The 22,410-nt window shown below is 35.7% G+C and overlaps 1 protein-coding gene across 1 annotated transcript in view; it reads right to left on the bottom strand.

Moving 5' to 3' along the window:
- The window catches only part of LOC149800001 (protein strawberry notch homolog 1-like), a 146,082-nt gene that overhangs the window by 41,119 nt on the left and 82,553 nt on the right, over positions 1-22,410 (bottom strand). Inside the window, exons 27-29 of the mRNA XM_089959534.1 lie at positions 19,727-19,828; positions 14,869-15,045; positions 9,565-9,647 (exon numbers count right to left, since the gene is read on the bottom strand). Coding sequence (XP_089815660.1) covers positions 9,565-9,647; positions 14,869-15,045; positions 19,727-19,828 — 362 coding nt within the window. The remainder of the gene's footprint in view (positions 1-9,564; positions 9,648-14,868; positions 15,046-19,726; positions 19,829-22,410) is intronic.

Genomic DNA, 22,410 nt, shown 5'->3' with positions numbered 1-22,410 from the left:
AGAGGCAGCAAAACACTGATTCAAGGAAGTGAATCTTTGGCAGGGTTCATGTTAGTGAAAACTGACAGAGGTCTCGGAAATGCTTATAATCACATGTATTTGGACGCCAATTTTTTTTTATTTAGGTGAGCGGTAAAATTCAAAGACTTGCCAGTCCTGCTTCAGTTACCTGCATAGCGGGAAAATGTGTTGATCAGTTAGCTGTGATATTTACAATGACAGAATTTAATGGTTGAAAGCCCCCCACCCCCCACCCCCCGGTCGTCACCATTATAAGAGTACATCAAAAGAACATGCTGCAATAGCTAAGCGGCGAGATCAAAGGCTTTGACTGGCAGCTGGGTGGGAAAATCTACTGATATTTACAGTGCTTGAATTCAGAGGCAGAAATACCCAGAGATGTACATGTGATCATTTACAACAGTACATGAAATAAACAACTTTAGCTTTCATTATTGTGGTCATTTCCGAGTCTAACCGAATAAGCAGTGCACGTGACCTCGGAATCGTGACATGTCGAGACATAGACTTGAATGAGTATTTTGGGGTTAAACAGCAAACTGACGAAGATTGTGAGATTATGGAGAGGGCTAAAGTTGCTAGAACTGATAGTTTGAAAGGGACATTAGCCAAGTGTAAGAAAGTGTGTGATGCCTAGCTTAGTGCTTTGAATAAGACCTTCTTTGGATCGAAAATATTCAGACTCACTCTGATGAACAAGCAAGAGCTATGTCAGTGTTATAAAGAATGTAGAAATTAAACTCTGGCAACCAATAGTTCTTATAACTGGCATAGTTTTCTGAGAGGGTACTGCAACCTTTCCTGATGGGACTCATATTTTTACCAAAATGGAAGCCATGGACTCTTAGTTTTAAAATCCTAATGAGACCTCTGGTTCAAAACTTTTCTTTCTGGGACAGAGATATCCAAGAGAATACCCATGGGGCCATACATATGAGATGTTGAAAATTGCACAACCATAAAGAACAGTAACTTGTTCAAGCTAGTTATGCATATGCGTTTCAGACAGCAGGCATTGAAAGGAGTTCACAGCACAATAATATTCGTACACAGAGGAGGAGGATCATATTAAATTCAGAAACAGTTTACAGATTAATGCTCATAGGGAACATCAGAAAATCCCCATACAACATAATTAAGTGTGTGTAGATCTCAAGTTGGCAGAACCACTGAGCAACAAAAGAATTAAAAGACAAACTTTTGTATCATGCAGATGTATGACCAAATGATGTACATGCTCTCTATGTGCAAAAATTAAATGACATTAAACATAAGAGACTGATCTGTGTAAACTCAAAGCAAGATGGATAAAATTTGTCCTGTTTGTGTTCGTGTTCGGTTCTTCCTATGTATATTTTGACCATGGTGGTATATTTTGGCACTTAGTTCCAAGCCATCATTTGGTATTTGTATTGAGAAATGGATAACTAAAGAAGTCTATTATCTAGTACAATACATTTTTAAGCAGTATCATTAACTGATGATGAAATTGATGAAAAAATACTTGATGTCATTCTGATATATGGATTCTTTACTATACATCTAATTTGTTCATCCTGATTCTTTTTTTTTACCATCTCCTTAGTCTTACTGGTACCAGTGCTTTTAAAAAAATTGTAACTTCTATTTTCTTGCAATCTAAATATTTGTAATGATGTGTTATTGTCAAAAGGTAAAATGTGCTTATTAAGTGGGCAGAAATGATTGCCATATTACAGTGCTGTTAGAAACAACAGAATAGTCGTACAAGATGTATTTTGCACAAAGTTGTAGAACTAGCGCTCGTATTGTCACCATATATTCTACTTAAATAATTATATCATTATTTCTGTATATTTTTATCAGTATTTTCCCAGTGGTAGTAATTTTCTGATCTGATGTTGTTCATTTCTTGCGCAATTTTTACACATCAAGAATTCTCACCGTATCGTTAAAAAACAATGTAATCTGCACCAAACTGAGTTGTTTGTGAAGAAATTAATTTTTTAACCCAAAAATCACTGAAGCTACGAGTTCTTGCATTAAAGTCTCACATTAAATAACATTTGAAGTAGCCACGATAGTAGTTTAGGATGCAACTGTACCAATTTCACCTTTGGTATATCCAAATCTTGAATGTGATGGAGGAACATAGCTCCAAAATAAACACATCAATTTTAGATCCTGTTCATTGACTATGAATCAAGTATCCGAGTCCAACTGAATTGCTAGAAATTTTTTAATTCATTTGACAACATCATAATTAGCTGTCAAATATGGAGTAAGCCTATAGTCTTTATGCCATCCCAACCAAGACCCCACCACAACCACGTGACCATGCCCAGTGACATCACAGTAATAATCGCTATACAACTAGAGATGACATCTCTTCGAGAATTTTGATTTCAGTAGAGCTGTAACAGAGTGGAACAGTAAGAAAGAGTGATGGATATTTAAGTGTTAGGGAGATATTTAAAAATGGCTATTCCCACCACCACCACTTCCTCATTGGAGATCACACACACACAAAACTTAGAATACATCCTGAAATCCTGGCAGCATCCCTGCAGAGGAGATAACTTGACTATTCAGTTTTATTGGTCCCTGGTTATCCCATGGTATTTCTGTTACTTGAATATTATCTTACAGTGTGTCCATTCAGCATGGTCAAAAAAGGCTTACAACCATTGAGAGTTGTTCAAGGACTCACATTACTACAGATGCGAAAGAACGAGAACCATACTATAAATCAGTGAAGATAAAATAGAGTATATATGTGTCTGACTGTCCCTGATTGGTTGATAATGAAAGTAAGATTTTAGTAAAAAAAATCTTTTGAGAGCTTGTCCTACTTGTAACTGAAAAAAGTGAGGGACATTGTTTTATTAACATAATTTCCATCCCTTCACTGACCCGAGTTTGGATGACTCATTACTGAAATCAGCAGCTGACTCTTTGGTGCAGTATTGAAAGCACACATTTCAAATTTGTATAGATCCAGAAATTGGTGTGGCTGTTATGTTTTTTTTTCTTCACAAAAGCTGTCATCATAGATGTGTCTATACTGATATAAATTTGATCATGAGCACTCAAAATTTTAAGTTACTGAAATTTAATATCGTGGTGTTTGCACAAATTTACAGTGGGAACTAAACTAGTGCAGAGTCCTGAACTCATGAGTTTTGTGCAGAAATATGGAATCCAAGCAGCATACATCCAGAAATGTAGAGGTGTTCAATCTTGGATTTAGTCTCCCCATTGTGTTTCACACTGATATGCAAATTCACAGAATATTTGTATAGTAGTAAGAAAAGTAATGGAGAAATTTAGATACATATCATAAACAAGACAAACAGTATGTGGGGGGAGAAGATCATAAGAACAGGCTGGAATGGAGAAGGATAATAAAAACAATAATGAGTAGAAGTGTGCCTCTTTTTTATGTGTGCAACATTATTTTCTTAGCTTCAGTAAGAAATTTCATCAAAAGGAAGACAATAAAGGGTGTACAGTTAACTAAACCAATATGAATTTAGCTACTTAAAAGACGTATCAAATTGATTTTAACCTTCTGGTCTGTTTCAATCCATTCTGGTGATATGTCCACTGAATCAGTATGGTTGGAAAAAATATTTGGCAAATTTAAAAAATTAAAAATCTTTTGGCAGATTATGATTATATCCTACTTCTGCCTGAGAGATGTGAATAATTTTATTTCTTGGTTTGTTGATTGTGGTTGTTGCTCAATTCAAATGCATCATTGAAAAACATTGATGCATTCTCATACTTTGTTATAAATATTTATTACAGATGCATATCATCAGATATTGGTGAATATAGCTTGAATAAGTTATAACAGTTCTAGCTGGAACAATGAACATTGTTAAGAGAAAATTTAAGTGAGCTAAAATGTAAACTTTTCAGCAGTGTGGGATGCAGGATTGCTGAAAACTTCCATCTCATATGCTCACCATGAAAATTCCATTTGCACCAACTGATGACTTTTAGGTAACTGTCAAAAAGGCATAATTGACGATATTCTAAGGTCTACAAAAATTACTAGAGTCAAAAGTTAAAAATTCATACAGCTGTGGCAAAAATGATTGACTAGTACCTTTGCTGCTGTTGCCACAGTTGATCAGTTGGTTGATTGAGTGTGGTTTGATTTGGGGTATTTTGGTGATTTTTTTTACAATATATTAGGTGGAGGAAGAACCCCAAAAGACTATATATGGCAGCCAGTTTTACTGCTGAAGAAAATCCAAGTCCTTTTGAGACACCAAACACCACTTATGTAGAACCACTGACCTTCCACAAGTAACTGGCAACATTCTCATTAGCACACTGGAGGCAAGTAATCACATGACAAGCATCTTGTACCACTGCCATGTAAGCCCCTCAGTTCTGTATCACAAGACAAGCATCTTAAACCACTCTGCCATGAAAGCCCCTCAGGCCATAGGTATAAGTCTGATATGAAAGACTAGAAGTGGGAGATAGAACCTGTGACAACTGGATTGAAAGTGCAGAATGTTACTGCTAGGCCATCAGTGATGATGATGCTGTTGACAATACAGTTAACTGCAATGACATTGATTTTATGAGTGCTCTGGGAAAAATGATTCCTTGACTTTCATCCATTTTTTAAAATCTATGATATAAAAATGTTTGACTTGCTATATTTTTTTATAACTTTATATTAGTCTTGCAACAAGGCGTAAAAATAAGACATCGGTAACTGAAAAAGATGTTCTTACAAGAAATGATATAGTGTAAAAGTAGACAAATGATGCAATATCACTTCCACAGGCATCATTGGTTTTTTTTTGACAAATCATATAAGTTTAACAAAACATTTATTGGAAAAAATAATAACAATGAATCATAGAATCTGACCACACATTTAAAGCAATACAAGATTTAACTATTATTCTAATCAAAAGCAGCATGCCTGAGAACAAAGAAAAATAGCAAGACATATTGATCACTTTAGGAAACACAGAGTTTAGTAAGGATACAAATTCATGATTTCTGTATTAGAATAGAAATATCTATTATAAAATCTGTATTCATGGATGTTAAATTAGTAGGTATTAAGGGACTGATTAATGACATCTACAAATAATAAGCCACCATGAAAATGTTTGATTTCACAGTATCAGAGACATACTTGGCTGACAGACAAACAAACAAAAGGACAAAAGACTGATTATAATGAATGAATATAAATAAAAATATGCAGTAGATTATATGATGTATATGAAATCAGTAGATTACCTCCAGCCAGCTGTCATTTAAATCGCTTCTGTCCGCAACCCAATATTAAAATCACTTCTACCGCCCACTAACCCATAGCCAGAAATTATGTTGAAAAAATATACTTCTGTAGGGGGCAGTGTTTCTCAATTAAAACACATCTGACAGTGGATCATAATTTTTTTTAACTGCTTCTGTTGTGGGTTGGTTGAATTTGAAAGTGCCTTTCCCCCGGGGGGTATATGTTTTACTGGAACAGCCCTAAATACTGACCGATCTCTCAGGTTTTAATATGCTTGAAATTCTCAAAGGACGAGCCATTTCTCTCTGTAACATGCCTTATTTTCCCCCTGGGCATGCCTTCTTTTCACATTCTGGTCTGCTGTTGCCAAACTGCACAATCGCTAAAGGTAAGTCTTAACTTAAAAAGCAAGAAAAAAAGGAAGTGCAACTAATTAACAGTTGATCCTTATCGTTGCAATTATCTTGTAAAAAGGACAGGCACTCCAACATAATTAAAAAAAACATGTTCTACAGTGTGCATTATGTAAGCACCTGCAATTGATTGGCAAATAAGCAATGCCCCTATTTGTTTGTAACTAGCGCTGCCATCTCAAGTTAATGTACATGTGCCCACTCTTCTTCCCACATTTTATATACCATCTTATTTCCTCATTCTGACTTGAAAAACATTTAACATTGTTTATGAAATAACATTTATTCTGAATTAGTTTCTTGAGGACACATAAGCTGTGTGGTATGTTTATTCCTTCCTTATTTTATTTTAATTTAATGATGGTAATTAATGTTTGTATATAGAGAACAGTAATGCCAGGTGTTTACTTGTCAAGTTTCTTGGATGGGATTGGAGATGCTATAGCATTCACAGCGATCATTTCTTGGGACTGAATTTTATTCTCTTGGTTTATTTTTCGTTGGGATTTATTTTCTGATTTTAGTATTGTTGTAGGGTTTTAAAATATCATAAAGTGACATGAATAATATTTAAGATTCACATTCTATTTACTGGAGACAATTTGTTTTTAGTGTAATAATTATAGTCACAACAATATACACTTATTATAAAATAGAACATGGCTTCTGTGGACTGCATAAAATATACCTATTTGTATCTAATAATTTTCAACTTTTTCCACCAACCCACCTGACAGCCAATTAGCTTCTTTTAATTAATGGATTCTTTGATAATAAGCTTAATGCCCACATGTGAAATATCATACATGTAATGGGTCACTTAACCAATAAGGAGGGAGGGGGCAGAATCAACTAGCTGTGAATAAGTGATGCTGCACCCATAATCTCAGCATCAGTTACCCACACAGTATTTGACTTCATATTACTGTAATGAAATACTTATTTACATTGTTGCTGAGGTAACTGCAATGCTAACCACTGTGGAGTGCATATGTCTGACAATTCTTTTACAGTTAATGTTGTAGCTCTCTTCGCTTCCTGAAATTGCAAAGCTTATAGCTCTACAAATACAATTATCATCACCTCTTTTAATTTGCAATTTTGTTGGGGATAAGGATGTCTGATGTAAATTATACTTTGGTCACTTCATAAAGATAATTTGCCTTTTCCTGCAAGTGTCTTTGCATTGTTTTCTGAAGGTGGATTGAAAACATTGTTTTCTGTTTTGCTTATGCACAAGAAGCCTCCTTGGAAGTCTTATTGCAAATGTTCACATGTCTGTGTGCAGTTCAGACCAGTCTGCCTTAGATCACAGGCTAGAAAATCTAAAATTTCGACACCAAATTTGATTCTGACAATGGGCAAATTTTTGGTGTAAAAACATCAGATCTCAAAAGTCAGCCCATCTGCATTTTGAAATGCAAGTTGGAAGTCCAGATTATTTGGTGTCAGTGTAGACCTACATCTGTCTGCTTTAATACCACCCGCTTTGCTACAGAGCTTGAATGTAGGGTACTGCCTCACCACGCCTACAGGTAGGAGAGGGGCTGAATGAGTTAAGAACTTTAGGTGGATAACCATTACTTCTTTTACTTACTGTTGGAGGAGCTGAAGCCTGATATTGTCTTTTGTCGTGTCATTTCAGTAGTTCTTTCAGTGCTTTCTTAGAATTTGTGGCATATTTGGTGGCAGTAGTTTTTGTCATAGCTGGTCTCTTTTGTATAAAGTTTCAAATGGCTACAGTGATAAATGTTAGACAGCAGCTTGCCACTACATTCATATCACAGTCTTACCCTACCCTTTGTAAGAACATCCTTTACTATGTAACGGTCTACCCATTATGGTGCCAGTTGGCAGCCAAATCTCCTTATTTTGTTGGCATTCTTCATAAGAACAAGGGCTCCCATTTGATAGCTTTTAAAAGATACACCAACTGTTCCTTACCAAACTTAACTTCAAAAAGATCACTATGCAGTTCACTGAAGTGACCCTTAAGTGATGACTCGGAAGATACATAAAAAAATGAACCATGCTCTGTAAAGAAACCTGCTGTAGATAATAACCCTGGTAACCCAAAAGTGCTCCACCCAGTCCTGTGCATGGTCACTATAAAACATTGTAACATAAAGGAACAGCAGGACATTGTAAACCCTGCCAACTTTTTTGGCATTTAGACTTACATTTAAAAAAACTCAAAATTTCAATGAACAATTTATTTTTCTGCACAGGTGAACTTGAATTGACATATGCTGATGAGATGCTGCCCAGTTATGTATCTTTATGGCAAAATAGCTGAATGGGTGTTCATTCAGCATGACTTACAAATTTTAGTCAGTATAGCATACCAACCATAACACACCATGCCACATGAAAAATACAATTTTGGACACCTAACCCTTCAACAGGATTTTCAGTAATCTTTACCCAAAGGTTTTTCAACAACAAAAAAATATCGTTCTTGACCACCACAATAAACATAACATAATGCATGTGTATGAACAGTAAACAGTAGCGCTCAATGTTCAGCTAAACCTATCCTCAGGGCAAGCAGCTAGTCTAATTATAGCCATCAGATAAACAACCACCTTTCAGAGATTATTTAATTGACTGGCAATTGTTAGTGTGATGTGTCATGTCAAATTCTTCTGGGTGTGAGTCCATTTAGCTAATTTGCATAAATCCAATTCGTCCAAAGTATGTTTAAAAATATGTGCTGAAGAACAGATGTTTTTACATAACACTGCACTGTGCGATAATGTTGATTAAATTTAAAAACTCTAAGTTGATGGAGTTTTAATTTGTCAAGCACAACAGCGTGGGGGGCATTCAGCTCCTTTTACATACAGCAAACATATCGACAAGAAGTAGACGATGCCTGTTGAAATAGGAGCACCACCCAAATGTAGCATAATTATTTAACACGGTGAATTGAACATTCTCTTTACTATTATTTGTTATCTTAAGTTTGCTTTTGATTTTAGCAATGAAATAGATTAATTGTAAGAACAAAAGCAAAAGCTCATGTTAGCACAGTTGATAAAGCATTGACACCCATGCTGGAAAAATAATATAGCATAATATGCTTTAATTAGATCAGAATTATACATGATGCCTAATGTCCTTCTTGTCACTATAACTGACTATAAAAACAGCCTTACAGAAATAGCAGAATGCATATTTACGTAATTGTAACCACTGAAATTCGCGTTTCCATCCACCATTGGATTTTGTGATATCTCAGTTGGTTGGATTTAGGTCTTTTAAACATTGGCATGCTTAGACAGCTCAAAAAACTTTCTTCAACACCAAAGTCAAACTGACCTCTTGAATAATCCAACCATAACCAATTAACATCTTTAATCCTGTCCAAATCACATTTGATCATACATAGTTATAGATGCTAATCCACATCAACACCAAAGCAAAACTTATGAAGAGATTTAAAGCAAAGTTTATTGCTGTATGCTAATTTGGCTCCTCAGTACCCCAACTATAACCAATTAACAGTTCTGATCCCTTCGGAATAACTTCTAATCACACATAGTAGAATCCACCCTCAACAAACTTCAGACAATGAAACCAGCCAACCATGGTGACAGGATCAAAAGGTTAAATTACGAAGTACATGGTCTTGTCCTGTTTAAGCCAGATCATAGTCATGTGATCATGTGATCACATGTATTATTATTATGAATATAGTACAGTGGAACCAAAATGTGATATAAAGGGACAAAGTTTAAGTTATCATGAATAATGTTGTGTACAAGGGCAAGTCAGTGAGTGACAGCAAATACAGGAGATGCCCCTAAGCTTGGAAGAAAAATACTCCCTTGCAAAATGTTCACATGTACATTAAGTCTGGAATCAACTTACCTGCTTTTTCTGGACTTATTGGAACATAACGCTGCAGCAGATCTGATTTCTCTTCCTCAAACACTGAGAGTCCTGTGTTAGGCCTGAAAAGCAAAGTTTAGAACCAGTGTTGGACATCACAGCATCCAATAAAAAATTAAACTTGAATAAAAGCCTGACATCAGTCAAATAGCGTCTAAAGCTTGAAATAAGGTACTGTAAAACTCCCATAATTAAATCCAATACATGTTTTCAACAGCATCACTCAGTTTTACTTGTTTTATCCTGGCATAAAGCTTTTTCTTGACCACTGAAACTCAAAACAACTGGAAACTTTAAAAAATAAAAAATAGATTGTTTGTAAAACATATATGACCCCAAAGAAAACCAATTAAAGTATGTATAATAAAAGTTGAAAAAAAGTTGAAACTGTGTTAAAATGGCATGAAAATCGAATTACATCTTCAAATTATGCACAGCAAGGATACCAAATTTCATGTGTGTATCTTAAATGGTTTTCACTTAATGATGCTAACGAGGTTTGTTTTAAAAAAGTCTCTAGTTCATGGTAAGTAATCCGAAAACCATTATTTTTCCATGACATTTATGTATATAAGCTATTTTTTGTTTCATATAAATGAGATAAACCTAAAGAAAATCAGCTATGCACTCAATTTGCTGAGAAATAACTTAGGAAAGCTAGGCAGGATAGGACTACATGATATTTTGATAGTCTACAAGAAAAACAAAGATGGATCAAATTAATGTTAGATGATTAATAAGCAGGGATGGGGGTGGCTGCAACGAATGGACTGTGAAGTGCATTTGGTTTGATACCTACTGGGATAAACCACTCCAAGCAAACGTTACTCTCTGAAATCATTAATAGGGGCGAAACAAATCATCAATATATCAATGTAAGAAGTGAAGAATCCATACAAAGTAATACTTACCCATTACAATTTATTTTAATTTTCAATGCAAGTACTTTGCTGATCATTGAATAATCTCTTTCATTGAACTTTGTCTTTTGCTTTGTATCTTGTCTTCCTGGATCAAACATCCATAGTCATGCAGTGATGTATGCTAGATTAAATTCCGATTGGTGGTTATTGTTTGCTCCAGTCCAGCATGAACAATAACCACCAATCAGAAATGAATGTAGTTTATTCACTGCATGACAAACCAGGAATGGAGGTATCTAAACTTGATCCAAGAAGATAGAAAGCAAAGAAAAACAACACATAAAAGTGGCTATTAAATGATCAGTAAAATACAAAAAAAATACATAAAAGTGGCTATTAAATGATCAGTAAAATACAAAAAAAACAAGCATCTTTACATTGATATATGTTATCAGTGACTCAAAATGTCAAAGGGATAAAAAGAGTTCAAAGAATGGTGGGGGGAGGGAGCTGATATCAAACCAAGCAAGTTAGTCACTTTGCATTAATTTGTGGAAAGTGAACACATTTTGTATGTGTTCCTTTTTGATGGACAGCAATGAGTGTTTTTGTCACGGGAGTTATTTTACATCTGCAGAAAGTATAGTATGAGGGTTTCATTTATTAGTCATCTCTGCACCCAGACCTCTTCCGGATAAGATTTTCCTTGCTCGAAGAAATTATACTAGCATTTCTAGTATGAAGATAACACAATAATCAGGTAATACCTTCCAAATTTAAACAAGAAATTGGTAGTAAGATGATTTTAAAGAATTGATTCAATGCAAAAAATGCAGAAAAAGTTGAAACAGAATAACTATTAACTAGCATGTAGTCTATTTGGAAGTAATTTGTTGTTATCTTGTCAAGGATGGGAACATCAGATAACAGATGACAAGTCTATGTTTGTCAGCAATCTGCGTCATGTGAATATAACCAATATGTTGACACATATGAAATGACCACATCCTACCAATGACAATCGTTCTAAAGATGACAAAATCTTCATGTTGATATGAGTATTGATGGTGTGTACTAGAATATTTATCAATATGCAGCACAGGTCAGGGCTCAAAATGAGCAGTAGTCCTCTAGTTCAATACTAGTGACTTTCCTGTTGGACTAGTAACTTTTCTGTTGGACTAGTAACTTTCCTGCTGGACTTCAAACTTTCCTGCTGGAGTTTTAACATTCTGAGTTTTATGTTAATTTCAGTTGTCAATATTGACCATTTGTCTATGCTTTCATAGGAAATATTCAAAGATCAGACTATTCTGAATCCACTGAAGTTTTGATTAACGATATGTATTACCAAAAAGAAATCAAATATCAAACTTGTCATCAGCACCATCGGTATATGATCTTGTAGCTAGACATAAAACAGTTTATCTCAATGGACCAGGAGGCTGTGGTAAAACAACTACTGTAATCAAATTATTTAGGAATTTTGATTTATTGTATTAACACCTACACACAGACTCACAAGATAAACAAGAGAAAGAAATATTAAATAGTGCACTTATCTTAAATTCTTTTAACGGAAGGGAGATAAATGGACTCACAAATGAATGGGCGAGAAATACATTCCAAGGATTATTGTTTGGGATGAAATATGTACAGTGTCACTAGAAATGCTAAAAATGTTTTTTGATTGGCTGTCATTGAAGAATACTGCTGTAATAATGTGTGGCGATCATGGTCAACCACCGCCTTTTGTTGGATTGTCTCCACAGAAATGGTTAAAGAATTTTGAAGATTATTATGAGGAAAAAAACTGATGAGCACTTGATCCAGATTTAAGAGAGTTTAAGAAATTAATCAGACTACAAAGGAATATAATTTAATGTGAAATAATGTGTGAAATAATTTCAGAAACTTCTATGAATGATTTGCTGCAAGTGTGAAGACCAAACGATTTGATAGGGGCAAGTAGAAAGATAGTTTGTGATAAACTTCAACAATAATTATTTATGTTACATAAAGAAAAAATTTCAAATCTACCCATACCGTTGTGTTATCTACCGGTTGATACACAATGGCAGAATATCGACGTTGATATACCAGTATTGTCAGGGAAACAAAATCTTGTATTAAATGATATTGTTTTAGTTCCTGTCAGTGATGTTGAGAGTGCGTTAACTATGGACAAAACTCCATGGACACTAGGACAATTCATTCATCTCAGGGGTTAACTATTTCTGATATGCAAGTCTGGATCATCGATGATCGTATCGAATAGTCAAACTTAGTTTATCTTGCAGTGTCTCAAGTCAGAAAAATATCTCAGCTGCGGAGAGTCATCATAGACTTTACAGAAACTGCTGGTGACAACAACAAAGTTGTTGCTGGCAATGTTATAGACAATGATATAGTAAGAAAAAAATTAGTTATAAACAATGTAACAAAACAATAAACGCGACTTTGATCTCAATGTTGAATTTATAATGACGCTTAAACAACAGCAAAATAATCATTGTGCAAGCTGTAATATAGCAATATCGTGGAGTAATATTCTTAATAATCCAAGACAATTTACCGTAGAAAGAATTAATAATAGTCTTGGTCATACACGAGAAAATACAATGTTGACCTGTCTTGAGTGTAATCGACATAGGGGTGCTAGCTTACAAAAGTTATCGCGGTGATAATTGTGTGTCTTCAGGAATTACTTGCAATTGTTCGCGTATAAATCCACGTTAAGGAGCAGTTGAATCGAATCTGTAGTTTGCAGGTCTACCTGTGTATCTTACCAAGCTAGACATTTTATGTGTCATAATATAAATCTTATGTGTCGTTATAGTCCAAATAGGATCAGTTGCTCTTTTTTTTTACCACTTCAAGTTCATGGGGTTTATATAAATATCTTACAGGAACATTATCTAATACTGGTTGTTTTGAAAATTCATGTCGTTGTATTGGTATGTGCTTTTTTGTAATTGCATTAACGAGTTTCATGGCAGTTGTTCGAGTAATTTCATTATTTAATGCAGCAATCACACTTGGTAATCTTGCAAACCATTCACGAGATCTTATATTTTTCTTATATATTTTTCTTAATTATTTCCTTCGCGTATTGATATCCAAATAATCACCCAGCAAGTGTTTGATTAAATCGTTCAATAATTGCCTGATCACGATGAAAAACAGTATGCCTTCGTCTTATTGTGACGTTATGTTTTTTTATGAACAATGATACTGCACCAAGAAATTCTTTGCCAGGATCAACCTGTAGCAACTGTGGCTATCGCAAGGTAAATCGTTCAAGTGCAGATGAAACTTCAGTTGCTGTTTTAGTTGATAACGGCTCTGCCTCTTTATACATACTTGCAACGTCAAAAACAGTCAGCGCGTATTTGTATGTTAATTGACGTCTTCCAATTTTAATAGTATCATGTGGTAAAAATAATATATCTTCCTGATGAACTTCATTTGGCACACTGACATCAAAATGTGAATGCTGAATTCATTTAGGTGATGGTAGATAAATCTACCATACTGCCTGTCGTGCAAACCAATTTGCAGCATTAGAACATGTACATTTGCTGCATCATCTAGTTTACTAATCACTAATTATGAAGATAATTTGATTGAGAACTTTGTCAAATTTCAGCTTATTTGATAGGATACAAACAAAAAAAGGACATGTTTTTTTCCTCAAGACAGCACTCTAAAAAATACCTTCTGTGAGACACTATCAAGGCTCTCACTAGCCCAGGTGATCCCTGTATGAGCATGCTGTGAAGGACTACATAGCTGCTTGGCTCTCTGGGAAAATGTGTTAATCCAGATCACTATATAAGACGAAAGGTTGTGCAGAGAAAACTGAAATAAACTGCCATACCCAGGGGTGCACCATGGCATCAGAAATGGCCTGTTCTGAGTAAAATTTGAACCAGCACTCATTTGGACCCAAGTCCAGCACACAAACAACAATGCCTTCATTCTCTTCAAAGATGTTATAAGCTCTGATACATATATGCCCAGGCTATTCTTAGCTTGGTTCAGTCTGGTGTTCTACATCATAGCACCTGGGCTGTTTCGATAGTAGTGTTCAAACCTGCACCATTTCAGTCGCATTTCTGGCATGCTAATCAATGCAGCACTTGCCTCCTTAAGTCACCTACTGAAACATACTGGATGCCACATGGGGAATATTCTACAGTTATGAACCCACAAGGAGACCATGTTTAGCTGGTTCTGCATGTCTAATTTTGTGATGTAAATTGCTCTCAAACATCAGAATTACATATGCAGTTACACTACTGTGGTTTTGTGTTTAGATATCTGGTATGAAATTTATGTTCATAGTAACTTATCTCCTTTTCTTGTTCTCTCATAAACATTTGCACACTGAGGTAGGGCATAAATATTACCACCTTACCTTGCAATTCTACAAAGATGTGTGGAGTTTTCTTTCTGTGTTGCCAAAAGGACCAGTTTTTTACCCCATATTTCCCGTCGTGAAATGTAAAACCCATCCTGAGGCCCACTGTGATTCTCATATCTGGTAATTGCCATCTCCCAGCTCATTCCTCGGTCAACATTCAAATGGACCAATCTGAAGAGGTGAAAGACGTTTTTGCTTTTAAAGATTAAAACAATATTTCTGAACCATAAAGATGCAGTGAAGTGTTTAATCCTGAATTTATTTACATATATTTCATCACTAAATTTTAACTTTGCTGTTATATTTGCTTGCTAAGTACATGCTAGCATAAGGTTTTTTAAACTTTGTATGCAAATTAATAATATTTCCAATTTTTCTGTCCCTAATTTTCAACACAGAAATATCCTTTTCATTATTGTGAAGAGCATCTGCCTTGGATGCGGGAGGTCACGAGTTTGAACTCTGACCGGGTCATACCAAAGACATAAAAAAATGGTACAAACAGATGCATCACTTTGCACTCAGCAGTAAGAGGTTAGTGTTAGGACTGGTCGGCCTGGTGTCAGGATAATTTGACTGGGTGGGACTTGATGCTACATGTCTGCAGCATGATGCCCTAGTGCTAGACATCAGTACAGACTGCCACACTGCAGACATCATAGCAATAAGACTGAAGAATTTTTGAAACTACATTAAAATCCAAATCACATAAACACGTACATTAAATTTATATACACCAACATGTTACTGGCATAAACCTAACTGAATCCCTAACTTTTATTATGCTATCTACCTTTTTTCTTCTTGCTATTCTGGGTTTTCATGCCATTTCTCAGCACAAGATTGGCCATACATTATTCCCGGTATAACTGGTAAAGGAAAACCCCAGAAAAACCCCGGTAAGAGTCACTGACCCATGGGAAGCTATCAGCAAGCTATCCCCCGTACCCACATTGGTTGAGAACAAGACTCAAACCCAAGCAGATGTAGTTCAGACGGCAGTGATCAGTAAAGGCAAGCACTTTAGACCATTCAGCCACATGGGGGCCCCTGCTTTTCTTGAAAAATACTACTTGGCATATACAATGCTTAAGAACTGCAGAAAATCTGTCATATTTAAGATTATGTTTCGCTTTGCTTCATAACTGCTTTAAATATTCTTATTATTATATGTTGATTATTGATCATGCATTTGTAGTTTTCCTACATGCTACTGGAATCACAATTCCCTGACATTTCCCAGACCAAAGGTCAACATTCTCTGACCACACATTTCATGTCAAATAGAGACACACTAATTGTTTAATCTTATCAAACAAAGAATTACCCATTTTCTTTCAATGATTAGCCCATGCTTGATGAAAACATCAACTCCATTTTAATTCCTTTAGCAAACATTTAAAAAGGGAAATCAGACTTTTCAGTAAATTATGTTTCTCCGAGAATACCTACTCAATCACATTATGTTAGGATAATCAGCCTTCTACCTCATGAATCCAGCCCTACTAAAACAAAATTGTCTTTTCCTGTCTATCTCATGTAGACAAAGAGAACAATTCTTGCCCATCACCTCCCCATGCTACATCAGGTGTCACTAGTTTTTAGCTGAGCAAGATATTAACAAGGATGCTCATATGGATGGCTGGGAGGGGTTTTAAGGAATGCAATTGGGTAATTATTCTTGAAGAAACACATTTTACTGAAAAATTTGCTTTCCCCTTCAAAAATGTACCCCAAACACATTATATTTGGAGAATAGGAAATAGAGGAGGGAATGCTAACATCCAACCTCTACCTCAGGTATCCTTTGAGGGAATGATGGTTGGATTCCCCATGTGTATGATAGCTGTTCCCCATATTACATAAGTAACACAGCCTAGGGTCAATTAACCTGTGACCTTTACATACAGTTACAAAGATGAATACTGAAATTGTCTTACCTACAAAATTTCATGGCAAATCCAGCAAAGCTGGTAAGCAGTGTTGATTGTTTTAATTGGGACTGGTGGCCATTTATGCTGCTGCCACCAGACCTAACAAGATTCAAGGTTTGCTTCTGCAAAGCTAAATCTCTGAGATAAAAACTCCATAAGGTTGACTCTGCATGGCAGCCAGAAGTTTCTATTATATCTTGGATCAAAGTGTTACATTCAAACATGAGTCTGGCAGAGATGGCTCTAATCTCTTGGGCAGTAACATTCATGAGGTGACTCTGATCTTGTGAGACCACAGAGTATGCCAAGTGGTCAGACCACAGAGTATGCCAAGTGTAAAATCCATTTCAGCCATGAAGCAAGGGTTTGAGGGGTGATATCCTGTTTCCCAGCATTCACTGGAAGAAAGAGGCATTTACACATGCCAAAACTTGTCTCTGTGAGTTTCAAGTAGTACTTGAGCGCATGAACAATATCTTGCATGGCTGCTAATCTCAACCTGTCTATTGGAAGACAACGAGCAAATGACGACTCTTTGGTTACTGACAGACAATAACCTATTTTGGCTACAAAGCCTAATTGTGCCAAGAGGACCATCAAACCATCCAATCTGAACCAGAGTTAGTTTGGGTCGATGGAAAGGGCATGTAGCTCGCTTACCCTGCACCCTCAAACTAAAGCTATCAGGAAACATGTTAGTGTATGTCCCAACTAGAAGGGCTCTCAGAATCATCTTGCATTTCTGACCCTGGTTATTTTTGGTATCAGTACCACCTGGGGGAGGCAAATACCAGCAACACCTCCCAAATGTTTCACAGTGCATCCATAAACCATTCTTCTGGGTCTGTGATTGTAGAGACAAAGGTGGGTAACTTGTCATTCCACCCTGTCACAAAATAATTAATCCTCGGATGCCCAAGAGGGAGCAGATCCAAGTAAAGACCAATTGATGGAGAGAACATTCAGTGTGAAGAACTTTTCTAAATGTGTCTGATTTGTACACTGATATGAAGATTGTTGCACCAATGTAGAAACTACCAAATCAGAACACACAAGTAAGGTGATATGGTGCCCCCCCCCCCCCCCCCGTTTGAGGAGGTAGGTCGCCACCACAGGTGTCAGACATAACAAGGACCATTTTGCCTGAGAGGCAATCCTTCAAAAAGAGAAAGGCATTGATGACAACCTTCATCTCTAAAAGGCTGACGTTTTGAGGCTGCTCCCCAGGTTCAAAAATGCACCTGATAGTAGTGAGGTCTGGTAACTGGTGGGAACCTCATTTGTATGTACTGGCATCGGTACAGATTATTATTTCTACTTGGGGCTTCTCGAACAGGATCCCCATGGTCAGCCAACCTGGATTATGCCACTGACAAAGGAATGATCGTGTTTTGGGTGTGATCATGACTGATTGATCAAGGGGACTTGAAAAGGGGTGCCATTGCACTAGCAAGGTCATTTGAAAGGGGCACATAAAAACATGGCTAAGAGGGATTAATTCTGCTGCCACATCGAATCCATGCAGTCCATGACCTTGGTAAAACTCCAAAGCTGATATTGAGGACTTTGAGCAGATTAACCAAGTCCTATTTGGCAGGACTTTTTCAACAAAAAGGCTGGACAGTTAGTGACAGCTGAATGTCTGGTAATGGTTCAGCAGTATTACGAACTGGATAAAATGGACCCAGTGCAAACCCTGTGCATGCTGACTTACAGGTCCAAGGGCAATGCTTGGACATGCAGAGGCACGTATGTCCACTGGGCTGCCAAAAATTGGAGGAATACTCCCCTAACGAGTCGGAAAAACATGCAGAAGTAAACAATGGAAATGTAGTGAACAATTGTCCCACAAAATAAATCCAAACAGAAAGGTGGATGGTCCAATTGAACACTAAAATGGTCTGGCTTTGCGGAGGTAAAATATACAATGTTACCAGTATAGCAGGGAAGCTAACAACTTGTGACACCTGGTGGTGGCAAGGGGAGGTAATGGTCAAGAGTTCTAACCCTTTGTCTAAATGAGATAGGAAAAGATGATTTTCGTTTCTTAGTAGAGCTGGATTTGCAAGGTAGCAAGCTAATATTTCTAATGTAATGTGTTTGAGGAATGTATTTGAAGGAGAAAGCAATTTCCTATGAAAGTCCCCAACCCCAATTTTTTGATGATTTTATAAAGCTGGTCACCAGGGTTTATTATGTGATATACACTTTCATTAAAAAAGTTGGCATCATTTGCAACCCTCCTCCACAACAAACCCCATACCAAATTCTATTTCATCTTTATATTTAAAAGATGCCAGGTGTGTGAAATAAACAGAAAATGGTTTAAACTGTTTTAGTATAAATCCAACATACATAAATATAAACAAATTACAATGCTAATAATTTTGTTATGTTATACAGATTAGATGAAAAGAAAAAATGCATTACAACCCTTTAATACAATGCTTTAATAGATTCTGAGTTTAATCCAAACATTCTGTATTAAAAATTCTAAATCACTGATAAGAAAACAGCCCACGCAACTGACTTTTCACAACACAATTTCCCATGTATTTGTGCTTGCACTTACTAAAATATACCAAAATTCAAACCCCCAATTTTGAACAAATTTTACATCTGCAAACCAAAGTACATGGCAAATTAGTCCTGACCTGAGATTTTTGGAAGTATATTGCAACCAAACTTTAATAATGTAGTATTGCATATCATATACAATTGCTTATTAGCTGATCCCAACTGTAAACTGCACATACCTGGATCTTCCATCACATTATCTGCAAGCAGATTTGGGTCTGTGCAGTTTGCTGAGAGTAGTCAGTGGAACAAACAACACAGACCCTGAGCAGCTGACACATTATGCAAAGGCAGCTCAGGGTCTATCTTGTTTCAGATGGACTCAACATATAAGCAAGTACCTGGTAGTGGCATGTCCTTTAGACACTTCCTTAAAAACTTCTTTTGGCTTGCCCAACATCTCTATGGAAGCTGCAGTGATGTCCAACATCCCCTCATTGTACCTGTAAATAAAAGCATTTAGCAGATGAATGCAGATGTGAACTCATAACTGTTGTGAATTTAACAGTTTATCTGAAACAAGAAACTACTCATGTAAATGAAAAAGGATGTATTTTTCATTGACAAAACTCTGAAAACTTTCTTCATCACCATACCTTCCAGCTCCTACAGTGGTATAAGTGATAACTAAGTGGCAGAAAAGCACAATCTGAGTATAAAATGTGTAAAATAAGTATTATATGCCATAATTAGAATAAATTAAGAAAAATCTAGACTTTCTTTTGCTACTAGCCTGGTTCAAGTTCTTTTCATAACTGGGCAAAAATCCATGCTGCTTTGCACCTGAATACACATATACCATAAATCATACTGACAGATCTTATATATATATATAACACTCACTGTTACTAGTATACATTTCTAACTTTTGCTGAGTGATCGTAAAATTAACTCGTCATAATCTGCAACAAGCATGATGAAGTTCTCAGGTCTAGTGCAATAGTACATCACTCCCATGTTATATATTAACTGCTGTATGTGTGTTAAATTTTATGATTACAGACTGAAAGAGTCATTTAGTAATTATAGGCTACTGCATTTGTATGGGAAAATATGAACGAGTTTTGGCAAGGAATACTGCACGAACATGTGAGTGCAGTATATCCGTCTGACAAAACGAGTTCATATTTTCCCATACAAATGCAGTAACCTTTTTATTATATGCTCATTTTTTTATTTTACCTAAGGCTTAATTATATAAACAAAATACACTACAAGAAACAACGTAAATGAATGAATACCGTATTCCAAACTAAATACACAAGCGCAGATTTGACATTACAAAATGACATCATTATTAATGCACACATAGCTCCACCCAGATAAATCTGAACTTAGTCGCGCGGTCGACATAACTTTCGAAAGAAAATGGCGTGTCTAGTTAAAATTGAAATTTGCAGTCATATTGTGAATGAATGCGCATTGCAACGACTTTTCCATTTGATCTGGAGTGAATATATTTTGGTATTTTGTTTCGATTCAACAAAAGTTTGTGATTTTGGACTGGATTCATCTGTGCAAATTATACATGAAATACATCAGATTGAAGTGGCACGGGAGAAGCGTGTTTACGTCTACAAATGTGTTTCTGTTTCTGTCATTGAATGTTTGAAATCATAACTGGGAAAAATATGAAGTCTTTCAATTGCAATTTTCAAAAAGACGCTATGGAATTTAATGTGTATTTCATTCTGAGTGCAGTAAGGAGGATGCAATTGCACTTATCATCAAAATTACATCACACTTTCAAAATGTTTAATCCAGATTGAAAACCTATGACATGGCTCATGTAATTCAGATTTGCAGAATTAAGAAAAAACATTTTGAGGAAATTCAGGATGTAAAACTGTTAAGTATATTTTATTTTGCCATTCTTATCACCAGATAAAGAAGACAGTATATACCTTGTCACTTGTATGTTATTTGTAAGGACATAATCGTCCGTCTTTTGTATAATGTAGTTAGCCTAAATCCGTAACATTGTATCAATGCGGAATGTGCCAAAACAGCTGGGGTTTTTTGCAGTCCACAAAACATGTTTTAGTTTATTCAGTAAAGAGCCTCTTACTCGAGTGTATATGATTTGTTTACAAATCAAAAGTGCTGGTGTCTGCTTCATTGCTTGTTTACAATAGAAAGTAGTTCCTTTATTCACACGAATGCTATATGTGTATTGTCGTGCGCATTCAGGATCGGGGAATATTGAACGATTCTGACAATGTAAAGTTAACGGGGAAAAAAATGAGCATATAATAAATAACATTAAATAATAATTTTCTGTATGATTGGGTTTGTACTTTAGGATGAGGTCATTTTAGTAAAGACTAGTTTTAAGACAGTGATCATGTTGATGAGGTTTGAGTTCAAGGTCAAGGCAGGCTGACCTAATTGCTGAATGGCTGCTTGTAAAAGTACTTGACTCTTCCGACAAGCTTAGGCTGATCTACAATGAATATTCATCTAGAACAAATATTTTAACCCTCATCCATTTCCGTTATTGCATCTAAGTTTTCTAAGTAACAGCTGTTTACCTGAAAATTAACTATTCCTAGCATTGACATCAGTCTTAGAGGAGTAATACAGTTCTGGTTATTTGAGAGAATTTATTTACTTGTTTCAATTATTCATTGGAATTGCCAAGTACTCAGACTTTTCAGAATTATTTGTTGTATTGGAATTACTATGAATTCATTTAAAGACATTTGGATGATATCTTTGGGATAATCAAGACTACTGGTAGATCTGTATGAGAGAGTGAACCTTGTTCAGAATAACACTGAATCTCATTTGGATTTTTCAATAATTTTGGACAAATTAGGATTTAATCACCATAATGTAAGTTATTTTTAATTCTCTCTTTGTATTTTAGGGAGATAAATTATGTTTTGATATTTACAAAACTTATTTGTTTGTGCTCTTTTCTGTTTCTTAGTTTAATACCAGACTCTCACTCGTGTTCTTCTTTTTAACATTTGTAAATCACTAACACTGGATTTGTCTTCTTCTGAGCTAACATGTTTTCAAG

Source organism: Sinohyriopsis cumingii, chromosome 5 (assembly GCF_028554795.1).
Source record: "Sinohyriopsis cumingii isolate HCF-2022 chromosome 5, ASM2855479v2, whole genome shotgun sequence".
Lineage (NCBI taxonomy): Eukaryota > Metazoa > Mollusca > Bivalvia > Unionida > Unionidae > Sinohyriopsis > Sinohyriopsis cumingii.
This window is presented reverse-complemented; position numbering and strand designations above follow the sequence as displayed.